The sequence below is a fragment of the Patiria miniata genome, unplaced genomic scaffold (genome assembly GCF_015706575.1).
Source record: "Patiria miniata isolate m_02_andy unplaced genomic scaffold, ASM1570657v1 HiC_scaffold_15, whole genome shotgun sequence".
Classification (NCBI taxonomy): Eukaryota; Metazoa; Echinodermata; class Asteroidea; order Valvatida; family Asterinidae; genus Patiria; species Patiria miniata.
The window spans coordinates 2,967,885-2,982,211 of NW_024037053.1; the positions used below are offsets into that span (position 1 = coordinate 2,967,885).

At 41.7% G+C, this 14,327-nt stretch overlaps 2 protein-coding genes across 2 annotated transcripts in view; one reads left to right on the forward strand and one right to left on the reverse strand.

Moving 5' to 3' along the window:
• LOC119722419 (tyrosine-protein kinase receptor Tie-1-like) overlaps window positions 1-1,590 on the reverse strand; it is a gene marked incomplete at its 3' end in the record, with an annotated part of 30,531 nt that extends 28,941 nt beyond the window's left edge. Inside the window, 2 exon segments of the mRNA XM_038192527.1 lie at window positions 116-418; window positions 726-1,590. Coding sequence (XP_038048455.1) covers window positions 116-418; window positions 726-795 — 373 coding nt within the window.
• A 4,162-nt stretch (window positions 1,591-5,752) lies between these two features.
• LOC119722421 (cell division cycle 20.3, cofactor of APC complex-like) lies at window positions 5,753-13,089 on the forward strand. The gene is made up of 9 exons (XM_038192530.1): window positions 5,753-6,222; window positions 6,602-6,704; window positions 7,495-7,590; window positions 7,783-8,018; window positions 8,793-8,884; window positions 9,638-9,866; window positions 9,958-10,083; window positions 10,518-10,695; window positions 11,525-13,089. Exons 1-9 carry the CDS (start codon window positions 5,995-5,997, stop codon window positions 11,698-11,700), a joined length of 1,464 nt encoding a protein of 487 aa, XP_038048458.1. The 5' UTR covers window positions 5,753-5,994; the 3' UTR covers window positions 11,701-13,089.
• Window positions 13,090-14,327: the final 1,238 nt, after the last annotated feature.

Consider the following 14,327-nt stretch of genomic DNA (forward strand, 5'->3'; position numbering starts at 1 on the left):
ATTCATTTAGTTTTTACGACTTTCCAAGGTAAGTTTCCAAATAAAAAAAAACCCAAACCCCCCCCCCCCACACATTTTTCTTCTTCAAATTTTCACTCATCTTCCCTTGACTCACCTTCTTTGTACGTCTTGAAGGTAATCACTTTGTCTTCTCGGTCGGACCCGGCGCAGAAGAACGCCCCACGCCGGCTGTCTCCGAGTTCGCTGCCCCAGCGGGCTTCCAGCTGATCCCCCTCCCCGTTGACCGCCGCGCTGGCCCCGCCGGGCAGTGGCGTCTCTTGGCCGGTGGCAGTCAGCCCGAGGAGAGTGAGCTGCGCCGGCGAGAGGGGAGCTGCGACGGCCGCATCAAGGCACGACAACAAGGTTTCTCCGTTGGACACCAATGGCGTGGAGTTAATCACGGTTATATCTTCAGCACCTGAAATCAAGAAAATAATTTACATTTCAAAATAATTTTCCAACCTGAAATTAAAGAGCTTTGAAATTAGAACCAGTTTTAGATGTTAACAATTTAATAATTTGACCTTATAGATCGATATTTGAAATACTCTGTGCACGTGATGAGCAATTAGTGACGTCACTTCAAATGTCTTATAATAGCACATTATACGAACATGTCAAGTTTCAACCAAATCGAACATTATAGTTCTGTACATATAGTCCACATCAATATTATCAATCGAAATCCATCAAAGAGAAATTGATCGAAATGATTGGGCACTTACCGATGTGACGATTAGTCAGAAGAAACAGTACTGTAAGCAGTGTGGACACGCTACTGCATATCGCCATCATGTTGCTTGCCCACGCGACAAGTGCAGCGATCAAATGTCATTAAATTGTATCCGCAAACAAAATATGACTGTCACAAATCTTCAGGGAGTAGCCGGGAATACAAACACAACGGCACAAGTCTTCACAGAAAGTTACAGTTGTCCACGCGCTACGGAGTCTGCGGTTGGTATGCGATACGCGCTCAAGTCTATGTGCGATATGTGCCAGCTGATTAACAGAGCGTTGCCAACTTGCACGCACCACCGGAAAAACGTAGCAGAAATGCAACAGCCTTTGGCCCACTGATAGTGAGTGAATACAAAAGTCTTTTTTTCCTGTACGTGATACACAATGCAGTGGCCGTAGTAAACCCATACAACATCCACACCACTCACCAGTGGCTGTATATGCTAATATCCGGCCCCACAACGGCCGCCAAGGGTTCATTGGAGTTGGAGTTCAGTAGTGTGTCCGTGCACGAGTTTCTACGTAGTCTTAGAAGTGGCTGATCGGCCTAAGCTCCACATGACCACATCCATTGAGACTTGCAGTAGCAATGCTATGTTGTACCACAAAACTCTAGGCCTCTTCGTCGCTATTGCGTCAGAGCATACAACCATTGTCATGTTGCTCTTTCACGTTCGGGATGGACAACAGGGATCTCAAACGCAAAAGTGATCCTCATCTTTACACGGTCGAGGAGTGAGAACTAGTTTATCAAGTTGGCAGCCAATCAGAGACCTTAAGTAGTGTGACGTCAGTACACTGTGTAAAGTCTGTCAGTCGCTTATTGGTTGCCTCAAGTTAGCCGCCATTTTGAAAAAAAAAAGTTTCATGCGGCAGTATCTGCTAAGTTAAAACTCTGAAAACAATTATGTTCTTAATATACTTCTTAATTTAAGTCCATTTTCCCCCCGACTTCTTACCACTTCACTTTTTTAACCTCACGGTTATATATCACAGAACCGTACGGGAAGAAATAAATGAGTTTGACTCATAACTCTGCGATGAAATTTGAGATGCCGCCGTGAAACAAATTCTGGGGAATTTGTGCCAGAAATTTGACTATAATGTCATGCGGTGAAATGATATATGGCCTCAGACGCTTTACTATACGATGACACAATACAGGGTGAGTAAAAAAACCCGGAAACCCAAATGGCGCCCCCTATTTTTAAAAGAATTTCTGCATGTAGCGCTTTCCAGATCTAGGATATGACAGCCCAATTAATAAGCTTTCTTTTAGTACAAGAGTCATTCTAATCGCTCATGTACTTTTTGAGTTTTTTTAAACCTTGTCCACAGATCACATTTAACGTACATGATTAGTTCAGTAAAAATGAAACCATGGCGTATCCTGAAAATGATATCAAAACAATCACATAAGTCTCCGGGTAGCCAAGTAGAAGGCAGGGCAAGACTTTAACATTGTAAAACATGTTATTTTAACATTGAAGGTTTTTAGATATAAATGTTATTGTAAGTGCCAGTTATCATGGTTATGAGAGTGTTCTGATGTGTTTTTGATATGTGAATAGTTTTCGTTTTGCTGACATATAACTTACCTTTAATGCGATCCGTGGACAGGGTCAAAAAACGGTGTTTGTGTTCAAAATTCCATACCTGGAAAAAAAAACATGAGCAATTTGAATGATTCTTTCACTAAAAGACAGCTTATTAGGCGGGCTTTCATATACTAGACCTGGAAAGCGCTACATGCATAACTTCTTTTAAAAAAAATAGGGGGCACCATTTGGGTTCTTCTTTTTTTGGCTTCAGGCAATTGAAAAGATGACACAATACAGTGCGGTGTGGAGGGCAAGGAATTAAATATTGCAACATCGTGACATTTATTTTAAAAGAAAATTATAATAGGTAAAAAAGATAAGAAAAAGGAAGGCGGTCTGTACACTCATTATCAGCTGTGTTTGGAGGTCTCATCCACCCACTACGGTACGGAAGGTGGACGGTACGGAAGACAACATTTCCGCATCAGATATGATTCACCGTGAGTGAATCCCTGACACGAAATGGCCACGAAAGGATAAAACAAAAACAAAATCAAACTCATCAACTGATTTGAGGTTAACAAACAGTCCGTATCTAAACAAAACAAATGAATAAATACATATCACATGACATAGACTGGTCCCCTGCTCGATATTTTCGTCGTTGACATGACGAAAGCAGGACGAAACTTACAGGCAGTCAGGCTATCAGACAGAATCGATGTAACTTTGTGGAAGTAAATGAAAAGTAAATGTAGTTGATTGAGTATAATTAATATTTCCATATCAGGAAGTACTTCAGACATATTTGGCCTAAATCTATTTTCCTTTCAATTTTTCTTTCAATTTTGTTTTTCTTTATTCATTTTGTGTTTTTTTTAAAACTCCGACGACGATTTGTTGTACTAGACAATTCTTTTGGCCATGAAGTTGTGTTTTACTAATTGCTCAAGGTCAGGGGGTCAGGAAACCGCAAAGTTACAATCACAGGATGCTACCATCCTTCGTATTTCCCCTAAATCCTGACTCAACTCATCACAGAAGTAAATAGTTGTACCATGTCCATTATAGGCCTACTTATTGAACAGACTGGAAATAACTAAGCGTGATTAAAGGGAATTAACAACATTTGCTTTTGCTGCAATTTTCAGAAATAAATGAATTTCGAGGATTAGTATGTTATAGCAAATATCGTTAAACTGCCCTGTTTCACGTTTTGGGCTAGTAGATGCTAGAAAAACCAAGAAAACCAATCATGTTCTTGTAGTCTGGTTCACTGGCACCAATTAAGATGAAACGGATCAATTTATAGACTTTGGGGAACTGTAAGGTCAGAGAATCAGTCTCGCAGGATTGTGCCCCTTCACAGGTGTGTAATCAGTTGCAAAGATAATGCGAAATAACTAAATATGACAAAGTAGGAGCTGTTTTTAAGAGAAAAAAAAACAGGTTTCTCCAACGCTGGTCGGCCGACCTGAGTGTTTGAAAATACAAATTTTCTTGAAAATGTCAGCACACCAGGAGCCACAGTTTTACAGGATGCTTTAGACTGTCATTCCCTAACAATCCAGTAAGGTATTTCGTGATAATTTTATCATTTCGTTTTCTGATGTTTGCAAATGTTGTATCTTCCCTTTAAATTACTTCGTCATTTCTGCTAGTTGAGTGGGTTTCCACACTTAATTTTCAAGGAGAAAAATGCAATACGAGACAAATCACTCAATGTCATCTGTCAGTGGCTCATTAAACAAGCAATGTGTCAAAAGCAACACCTGGTGCCAAGTCTTAAATGAAGTATTAATTACCCTCTGCCTGACATGTCACCAGACTATTGTGTGTAGAGCGAACGTGCAGATGAAGTCATAGATGAACAATTCTTAAGACGGTGACATGCACACAGAATGAGTCACGTGACAGCACCTTTTCTACTGAAAGGGTCATCTTCTCAACAACAAAAATACATAGTGACATACCTATTTTGATTTAAGCTCGAAATTTCAGTTAACTAAATTTCACTATCTTGTCCAAAAAGGTTAATGAAACTCTAATGAGATGTTTAACAAACGTACAATGTAGCTGAAAACTTTAACTGAAAATTTGGGACCATGCTACTGACAAAAATATTCAGTATCAACGTCTAGGATAAGCCAAGCAGACCCGGAAGTACCTACAGTACATACAGTCTTCGTCCAAGACATTATTTTGGATAAAACTTTCCCCAACTCCTTCCCATACCTAGTCTCTTTCCGGCAAGCGTTGCCAAGCAGCTATATATAGATGATGCAAGGGGAAGATAATCTAAATTCAGACTTGGCACCAAGACTAACCCGGAACTTTGCGACCAGATTACTTCTGTAGGTTTTGGCAAGGATAAACTCAGGAACACTATAGATAGCGAAGTTTATGACCAGTCGGCGAGTCTGTATGAGAAGAATACTGGGTCTCGCTTCCTGTCGAACATTCACAATGTTTGGAGTAAAAACAACTATTGGTGATCAGTAAAAGTACATTTTAGTCGGGGACAATGAGTGGGAAACTCCCCAAAACAAGGATGTTTAATATCAGTAATAATCTGTAAACAATACAATAATTAGACAGGAAAGCTATTGAACTGGAAGGATTATGTGACGTTAAAGTCACCAAGCAATGTCATTTTTTTTAGAGCAATCCTTGGAAATGCACCTTTGTGTCCCATTTTACCTTATTAACAATTTTATTTGGCCATTTTCAGGGGTGTTTTGGTGCCCTTTTGGTTTTTGTGTTAATGTCATAAACCTTAATGTTACAGTTGTTTTAGCAACAAAAGTTGCCAGAATTTTGGATATTTTGCCGTCGTAAAATGCGTTTTCTTTGGTGATTCGTTGTTGTGTCAGTACATGGCAGTAAACGTGAGCACACTTTCTCACCGATGTTTACAGTGGGAACATTTCTGGGTGCACTATTTGAAAAGAAAACTCCTAAATTGAACAGTGTCTTCCTGAAATGATACCCCATTACTATCGCCCTCAGTGGTCCAGAAAAACATGGAACAATGTATACATGTTTAAAGAAGTGCACTTTTCAATAAAATTAACCAAAACAAAAACGATGTCAAAAAGTTTTCATACATTTTAAGAGGAGTAGAAAAAAGTGCAAAAGTATTTCACTGACCCTTTAAAGGAAAATAATTCATGATAAATTTATACCAATTCGGCACTACATTAATACCAGAGATTAGACCATTGTGCCTTAAGTCTCTGTCATATTTTGCATTTTCAACTAAAACAGCTATATCGACTGTACTATTTATTATTCCTCTATTTTACAGAGATGATTTTTCTTCAATAAGTTAGAAAAATGAGCTTCATTCCTTTGGTATCAAAGTGAAATATAGCCAGGCCGTCAACAGAGGGCGCTATTAAAGGTTACCAGTCTGCTGCACCTGGAGATAAATTCTTCCCAACAATGATACATTAGCATTTCAATGCCCCCAAATTAACAAAACCATGAATCGGGCTTTTGCAAACTGTGCTTGTCACGTCAAGAGTACACGTGCTTGCCACACAGGCACTGTGTGTTTGTTGGCCTCATTTTCGTAAAAAAAGGACGAGTATACATCTTTTGAATGTATTTTTGACATCATTTTCACATGCTACAGACCTGTATGCGAGGAGCCATGTTCTGATGTGGTCGATTTCCCCCGTTTTTGGCGGACTTGTCTACATCAGCAGCGATGATAGGCGCCCACCACCATGACCAGCAGAGACGGGCTCGGGCCGGGTCTTTCGACCGTTTCATCCCCGTCAGGGACGGGGCGAGCCTCGCTGCCGCCTCCTTCAAGTTTTCATCCCGGAGAAGCGATGATGTTGGGGCGACCTCTGCGCAAGATGTCTTCGATGGGTCTGCGGGTGAGGCCGGTGAGGCTAACAATAATGACTCGCCCTACAAACAGTACAGGGAGGTAAGTTATGTAAGGGGCGGGTCCAGAAGTCAAAAGGGAGGGCTCGGCTGACCTTTCAAACTAATTTAGCATAATCGATCGCAATCAAGTCACCATTCTAGAGCCACATTTTGTCAAGACATGGGGAAGGGGCTAATCAGGCAAAATTAGAAGGGGGTCCTTACCTCTTAGACGACCGCTGGATATGCCAATTTGTGTTTAATCTATAGGCAGGTTTTAACAAATAATGCTGACAATAATAGATTCATTTTTCGTGAGAGGGAGAAAAAGAGAACCAGTTTCTTTTTTGGGGGTGGGGTGGGGTAGGCTAGAAGAGTTTGAATAGTCAAAGCAGAAGTATGACCATTATTGTTTTGTGTTTTGATCACTTGTTTTCTAGTCTTCGAGCGATTACCTTCAACGGATGACGCTCCTGACGGACAGGGTCACGGAGGATAGCATTCTCTCCTTCCGACCTCGACAGCGAAGCGGCAGCTGGAGCGGTAAACACAAACTAATTTGCAAACCTTTGCGCAGTGTGTTTCTAGTCTGAACGTAGCTTGATATCTGTGATCCGGATATAAAGTCCGAAAACGACCATCGCGTTGATGTTCTTATGACCCTGGCGCAGGGTCAACTCATTTAAATATACGTGCGCGCGGATACGCGCACCGCGTCGTTCTGCGCGTACGCGCACTTGTGAATGAAGTCGGCCAATGAGACAGCATCGCCAATGCGCAAAGCAACATTCCGGCATACAACGCGCGCGTATTTACGCGTAGAACGTTCGTATTATACGCGGCCATCTTCGTGAGACCGGGGGCGAATTGGTCAATATGCAAAGTCTACTGTGTGAATGTTGTATGCATATCCGCTATCCAGTCTTTATATAGAGATCAGTAATTCCGGCTCGTTAGTGACTTCGTCGTAGTACATGTACACACGCACGCACCACTGATTACAAGCGCCCATTGGATGGTTCCAATGCTACTTAATGTGTAGTAGGCGTGCTTAAAATGAAGTGACGTCACACTAACAAACCGGATACATTTCATTAAGCCCCGCCCCATGTAATGTTTCGACCAATCACAGGCTAATTTTGTGGCCTTCTTCCTTGTGGAATGACTTCATGATGTGTTTATAGTCACGTTTAAGTCCCGAAGGCCAAATTGATACTGAGAAAATAAATCTCTTTTGAACAAGTTGAAACAGATTTTTACTTGACGTGATTTTCGTAAATCAATTAACCATACGTGTATAAATTGAATGATTTGGAATAAACTTATACGACAGGTTACAGAGACGCAGAGACATCCAAGCAACCGTGCCGTCAGTTACCGTCGTCGCCTGCACAAACTTTTTATGTCACCGGTCTCAACGGAACAAGCGGTAAGTGTGCGACAGGCGACAAAGCCGCCTCCTATCTGTCTCATTGTTTTGGTAGTATGGCGGATGTCAACTACAGTGTAGGAAAATAGGAGCTATATATAGGAAATAAGAGCTATATATTTCGAATATTTTTTCTCTAAATGTATCATTTTTTATACACACTGTATACCTAATTTTTGCTCCTCTAAACAGATGAATGTTCACGACTCTTTGACATTAACTGTCACGGCCAGCTCGCCATACCACAGGGTGACGCCATCCACATCAAAGAGCTCACCCGGCCCGACCAGACGTTCGAACCGTTCAGTCTCCACATCACCAAGCCAATTACCGGACGGGACGCGGGCCAGCTCCACCGCCAACGCCGGTGGTGCGTGCAATGGAGCTCTACGGGCCATACGCTGGCTGTCGGCGGCCCAGCTTTAATGGTGGAATAGTTTTCTCAATTTTTTTCTCTCAAGTTGTTCAAGTGTTAACACTTAACTATTATTGGCTGCCTTGATGTGGGATATTCGCCTCGGGTGCTATGCGCCATCGGGTGTTCGAAACGTCATATCCCACATCACATCAGTCAACAACAACTCTGTCGTAGATTCTTTGGATTTTGATGTAAAAATCACGAAAAATACAACAGTAAACACAACAATTAGACAATCGAACGTCAACTCACATGCATGTCGCGTGCTCGAAACAGCTGATCGTCTGCTAGTTCGCTGCTCCCACTCTGTGTACAAACCGATGGTGAAAATAGCGTGGGTACCAACGATACAAGCGTTTCACACCGTACGTGCAAAGTCATAGCACACTCCCTGTGGGATATCACGTACGTGATATCCCATAGGGGGTGTGCCAATGACAGCATGATTTTTTACAAACTTAACACGTGATCGTTCTAGGCCAATGAAAATACAGTATACAAGACAGAGGTATAACAAAATGATTTATAATCGTGGGATATCGAGAGGAACTTACTCAACAGCGACAAACGACAACAGCGACAAACGAAAAAAACCTTACAATTTATTTTCCCGTAAAATCATTGTGCTGCACGTGAAAATTGATAGAAGTATAGGAACGGAACGCTCCTAATTCAAAATTGAAAGTTGTGGGATGCCACAACCAAAAAGCACGGATATAAATCCCTCATAAAGAACATTATGGCATTAAAGGCTGGCACTGTGATATTTTGTTGTTGTTTACAGCTGATAGACGCCACGCTTGGAGACGTCACCGCATCCATCATGACGTCGTCACCGCCATCTTGCCTGGACTGGAGCCGGCACTGCTTATCAGCGTAAGTTGGACCAAGGAATCATCAACATAAAAAAGCCGTGAAATGGACTTTGATTCATAGATTCACATGAAAGCATAATTATGATTGCACTACAAATAAAATGGTCTCCTCTGTTGTAATGCAAAACTGCCCCTCAAAAACACAAGCACCCCACTCACAAAAACAGGATTGTGCACCTTCTCGAGATGGAAAACTACCCATCGAAAACACATACATCCCTCTCGCAATAATAAAATTGTGCCCCTCTCGATGGAAAATTGGCCATCAAAAACGATAGTGCTCCTCTCGCGATAACTACTCGAGATGTAAAACTGTCCCTCGAAAGCACAATTGAGTGCCCCGCTCACAACATTAAAATTGTGCTCCCTCTCGAGATGGAAAACTGGCCTCTAAAAAGTAATAGTGCACTTCAGACGAATAAAATGGTCACTGAACTTGCCATCAAAAGCAACAGTGCCCCTCTCGCGATAAACAAAACAAATGCTCTCTCTACATGAACTAGGTAAAAGAAACACAAAGAGTAAAATAAACGGGAACATATTCTTTTCCTCCACTTTCACACCGATGGAAGGTGCCCCTTTTTCTGAGCAAGTGCCCCTTTTTGGTGTTGCCCCCCCTCCCGGGGGGGGGGGGAGCGTTCCACCGCCCCTGTGTCCAAGGGTTAATTTGCAAATGCGGACATATTTTTTTAATCTGGTATGAAACTATACTGACCGACACTTGAGTAGAATTTTTCGACTTCTGAAATCATAGGGGTTTTCTGGACGGAGCCGTCCAGGCGTACGACACCAGGATTGGCCTGTGTACCGTCGGGTCCTTCATCTGTACTAGCCGGCACAGCAGCCCCATCACCACGCTCCGTTACTCCGTGGACGGGGGACTGCTGGCCTGCGGAACGGCAGACGGTAAGCTGGTCATCTGGGACACCAGACAACGCCAGAAACCCCAGCACGAGATGGAGGCACACAGTGATGGTGTCGGGGTAAGTTCTTATTTCTTCACCACACCAAAGTTTACCGTTGTTTTTTAAATAGATTCTATGGTCTTATGAGTGTGCGATTTTCCCCTTTAAGGCGATGGCCTGGTGCCCGTGGAAACCGTGGTACGTCACAACAGGTGGGAAGGCAAGCGACCAGACTATCCGCACATGGAATGCATACAGCGGCGTTATGAGTAAGAACCTCATGGTTGGATCTGAGGTAAGCCCTATAATTTGGTAGTACATGTATATGGAATAGACTATATGATTATGCGAGCGAATTCGGCAATTTATCATGCAAAACAAGACTGCGTCTTGACCTCGAAATTCTGACCATTCAGCGGGCGCCTTGTATCGGGTCGCCTTTCGTAACCCGTTAATTGTTGTATTACAAACATGTCAGCCAAATTAACCAACCAACAGCTTGAATAGTCCACATTGCTGATTGAAATGGCGTAACAGTTTCTAAAGTCGCTTCCGATTGGCTGGGGTCGCATACACCGGCCAGTATATCAACGTTCGTAAACGTGGCTCTGCACACGTGGATGTCTGATCACGAGACAAAAAAAATGGTGCAGCAATACTTATAAATCGTTGTAAAATGACATGTGTTATTGTCGTTTCTTTAAATCTTTGTTTCTTTTTTCTATGAAGGTGACTTCGCTGGCGTGGTACGAACAGTCGTCGGAATTGGTGTCCAGCCACGCCAACCCCAGCGGAGAGGCCAACATCCGGGTCTGGAAATCCCCCAAGATGCGCATGATCGTGGAGTTGAAACGCCACGAGGGCCCGGTTTTGCAAGTGGGGCTGACGCCAGGGGGCGACAAACTCGGTGAGTGTTCCCGAGATGTGTTGACCCAATGTCAAAACCAGTCATAGTGTTTCATTAAAAATGGCGGTGCAAAAAGAAACAAACCCACTTTTGACAGGAATTTTAACCTACTTACCTAACTTATTTAAAGTATTCTTTTTTTTATAATGTAGTGAACTATAGCTGTTCAACCATACATGGTGAAAAAATCTTTACAAAAATTGCAAGAACAGTGTTATCGTGCTAATTTAAATACAAGTCCCCAAAAGCACTGTTGTCCACGTGTAAGTGTTTTTGTCTTCAAATCAACCCCCGGAGATCAGTCAATTAAGCGGGCGGAATAAAGCCGTCCGTGGACAAACAGGTTTGGCACATGAAATGTTTAAACTACATATCTCAGTCAATTAAGCGGGTGGAATAAACAGGTTTGGCACATGAGACCAAACATGCATTTACAATCATTTTTTCGTCACTTATGTTTAAAGATCAATATTTTAATACCATTCAATTGAATTTTTGAAATATGCTCAGCAAGTAGGTGAAAATTGCTGTCAAAAGTGGGTTTCCTTCTTTTTGCGTCACCCTGTTGTTTATCTGTACCGACAAGGTGTTCGACAAGTCGCTCCCGTTATATCGTGCACGTTCACGGGGCTTACACAAAAGAGAACAATGGGTTGGTAACCATTGAATCGGATAATACGAAATTCGGATAATACGAACATTTTGACTGGGTCCCGCGGATTTCGTAATAACGGAAGTCGACTGTATATGGATTATTAAAGCTGCTTCACAACAAACCTTCAAATCTTGTCTAAATTTCCAATCCCCCCGCACCCTTTTCTCTTCCCAGCTTCCGTTGGGAGTGAGGATCCGGTGATGCTATGCATCTGGGACTTCTCCACCGGCTACCCCCTGTCCCCCCAAGGGGCGTCCTCCCACCCCAGAAGACGCTCCTCCACGTTCAACTCCCCCGGCAAGAGCCCCGGGCCGATCGCCTCGCCTCTCGCTCTGGGGGGAATCCGGTGAGATCGCCGGTCGAGAGGAGACACTAAATGATCCTCAAAGACCGAGGGTCATCTCTATGAAGAGCCTAAGCACAAAACATTGGAAACTTAGCAAACTTATGAGCTCAGCGAAAAAGATGATTTGTGGATCGGACCTGCCACAAGCAACAACTATGGCTGGTAACCAAATTTTGACAATGTATTTTGTGATATCTTGAGCACCTTCTTTTTGGGACTCGGCTCCAAGAAGTTGGCCACACTACTGAGGAGCCAAATTTATAGAGTTGCTAAACACAATATGTTTGGCTAAGCGAAGACAATATTTGCTAATCATAAACAGCTTTAATACCAGCTACTCGTAACTAGCTAGGAAATGCCAGTTTATAGCTGGTTTTCAATTGTGTGCTGTCTACCAGAATATTTGCTAAGTATAATAAATACATTTTTTTGGTGGTAAGCGGGCTTCAAATGGCTGCTATTTGGATTTAATTATTCATGTTATATTATTGACGTCATATAATAATACAAAAAAAATTGATAGATTTACCGAGCTGTTTGTTTCGTTTTGGATGTTTTTCGTTTTGTTTGCTTAGGTTTCGTTTTTGATATAACCCGAACTCTAACCCATATATAAGTAAACTGGATTACCTTAAATCGTTCATTTTTGTCAGATTTTGGGAAGATTTGTATTAAAAGAAATACTCGGGAAGTTACTGAAAATGTTACAGCAACTAATTACTTTATATTTAAATACATGTTATTCATTTATTCCTTCTCCTGTATGCATGGCCCTAGACTAGCCACATGTCGTCCTCTTGTGATGCACTTTACGTTTTGTACCTATAAGGAAACAATTAATAAATCAAATATTTACAAAGATCAATTTTCCGATATACAAGTTTTCTTTATTTCTGCAGCAACGGCTTTGTGGTTTATAAATACATGATTATTATCATAATGTTACACACGAGAACCTTCCATTTCAATACGTAAGCCATAATTCGCATAAGTTACATTGTATACAAGGGGTGGTGTGGTCAAACAAATATTATAACCCAAAATTATTAATGAATGATGATGTTTAAATACGTTTATATAAGTGTTACTTTAATGGGGGAAAAATGTGAGCTTGGCCGGTTTTAAACACTATGTTTAAGACCGGTTGGTGTACGTGTCTGAATGCTGGTAACAGGGTAATTATCAGCATAATTATTCCCATTCATAAATACCTTTTCGGTCTTTATCAACCGTTTAAAATCGGCCACGTGACGGGCTCTCGACCAATTGGAATGAAACTGTTTTATAGGCAAACCAAATGCGGGATTCGGTAACAGTGCTATAAGCATGCATTTCCGACACCATTAATGTCAACGCTGGTCTTACTGTTTTGAAAGTCTGTCTGAATCTGGGGAATTAAAGCATGATTTATGAACCAAACACGGACACGGTGTATTCGCGACACTTTTACACACGAAACTATGACAACCGCATTTTGATACGAAACCAATGCATCCCGGCCCTAAATCTCTGTCGTGAAATTCAACAAAACTGAAATAATACTTTCAAGTTACTCTGTTTAATTACATTCATATTACAAAAGAAAACGGCTATACAGTGAAGCGCAATGAGTTTTTGCATAGATTGTGAAATACAAAACTTCTCTCCAGAATCCATGCCACTTTAGAACAAAACTCGTGCCCTTTGACACTGTGAAAGGAAAAAGACTACAAAATTACTAAACAACTACTGGTCAATACAAGAAAAAAACGTAAACTTTTTATAGGTTTTTGTACAAATGATTGAATATACACTCTGATATTCGCGTTAACAAAACATGTTTTCAACTTACCTTTGATTGAACTCCCCTATGGACTTGTTAAACTATATCACTAAACTCTAGGACGAAATCATCAATACTGTTTAAAGAACAAATCCCCTTTTTTTAAAGAATGGCGTCGATTAAAGAATGGCGCGACTGTTTTCGTTTTTTTGTTTGACCGTTACTTTTGGAAAACTAAAATGAGTGGACACAGATGCAATCGACAACATCTCCAGAGTATTGAAATGCCAAACTTTCATGATCTTAGGGGGTTTAACCCACTGCCACTTGTACTACATTGTATTACATTGTGTTTATTCACTGAATAATTAACCCTAACTCCCTATTGAGTTTTGACTAAGAACACTGTACCAAGTCCGCCAAAATCCACCACTGACTCTGCTTCACATACTGCTTCAGGACTAAATCCGCCGAAATCCACCACAAATCCACCACTGCTATGGGTGGATTTTGATGTATTTCTTATTTTGATTGGGTAGCCCATTCAGTGGACTCCACTGATCTCCCATGGGGCCCAGTAAAGAGCAGACAATGTGAAGAAATGACAGTTTTAGAGATAACGGGAGGAAAAGCCCAGAAGAGTATTCTGGGGAAAACCCACGGAATCAGGTAGGGACTGAAAACCTAATCCACATATTGGCCCAGGCGGGATTTGAACCCGGGTCACAGCGGTGGAAGGCGAGGAAAGTACCGCTACACCAACCTGACTCCCCAATGGACTTTGTACTCATGGCTAGCCTGCCAAAATCCCCCGAAAAATGGAGGGATGGATTTTGATGGAGTTGGGAAGGTTAGGGTTAATAAAACCA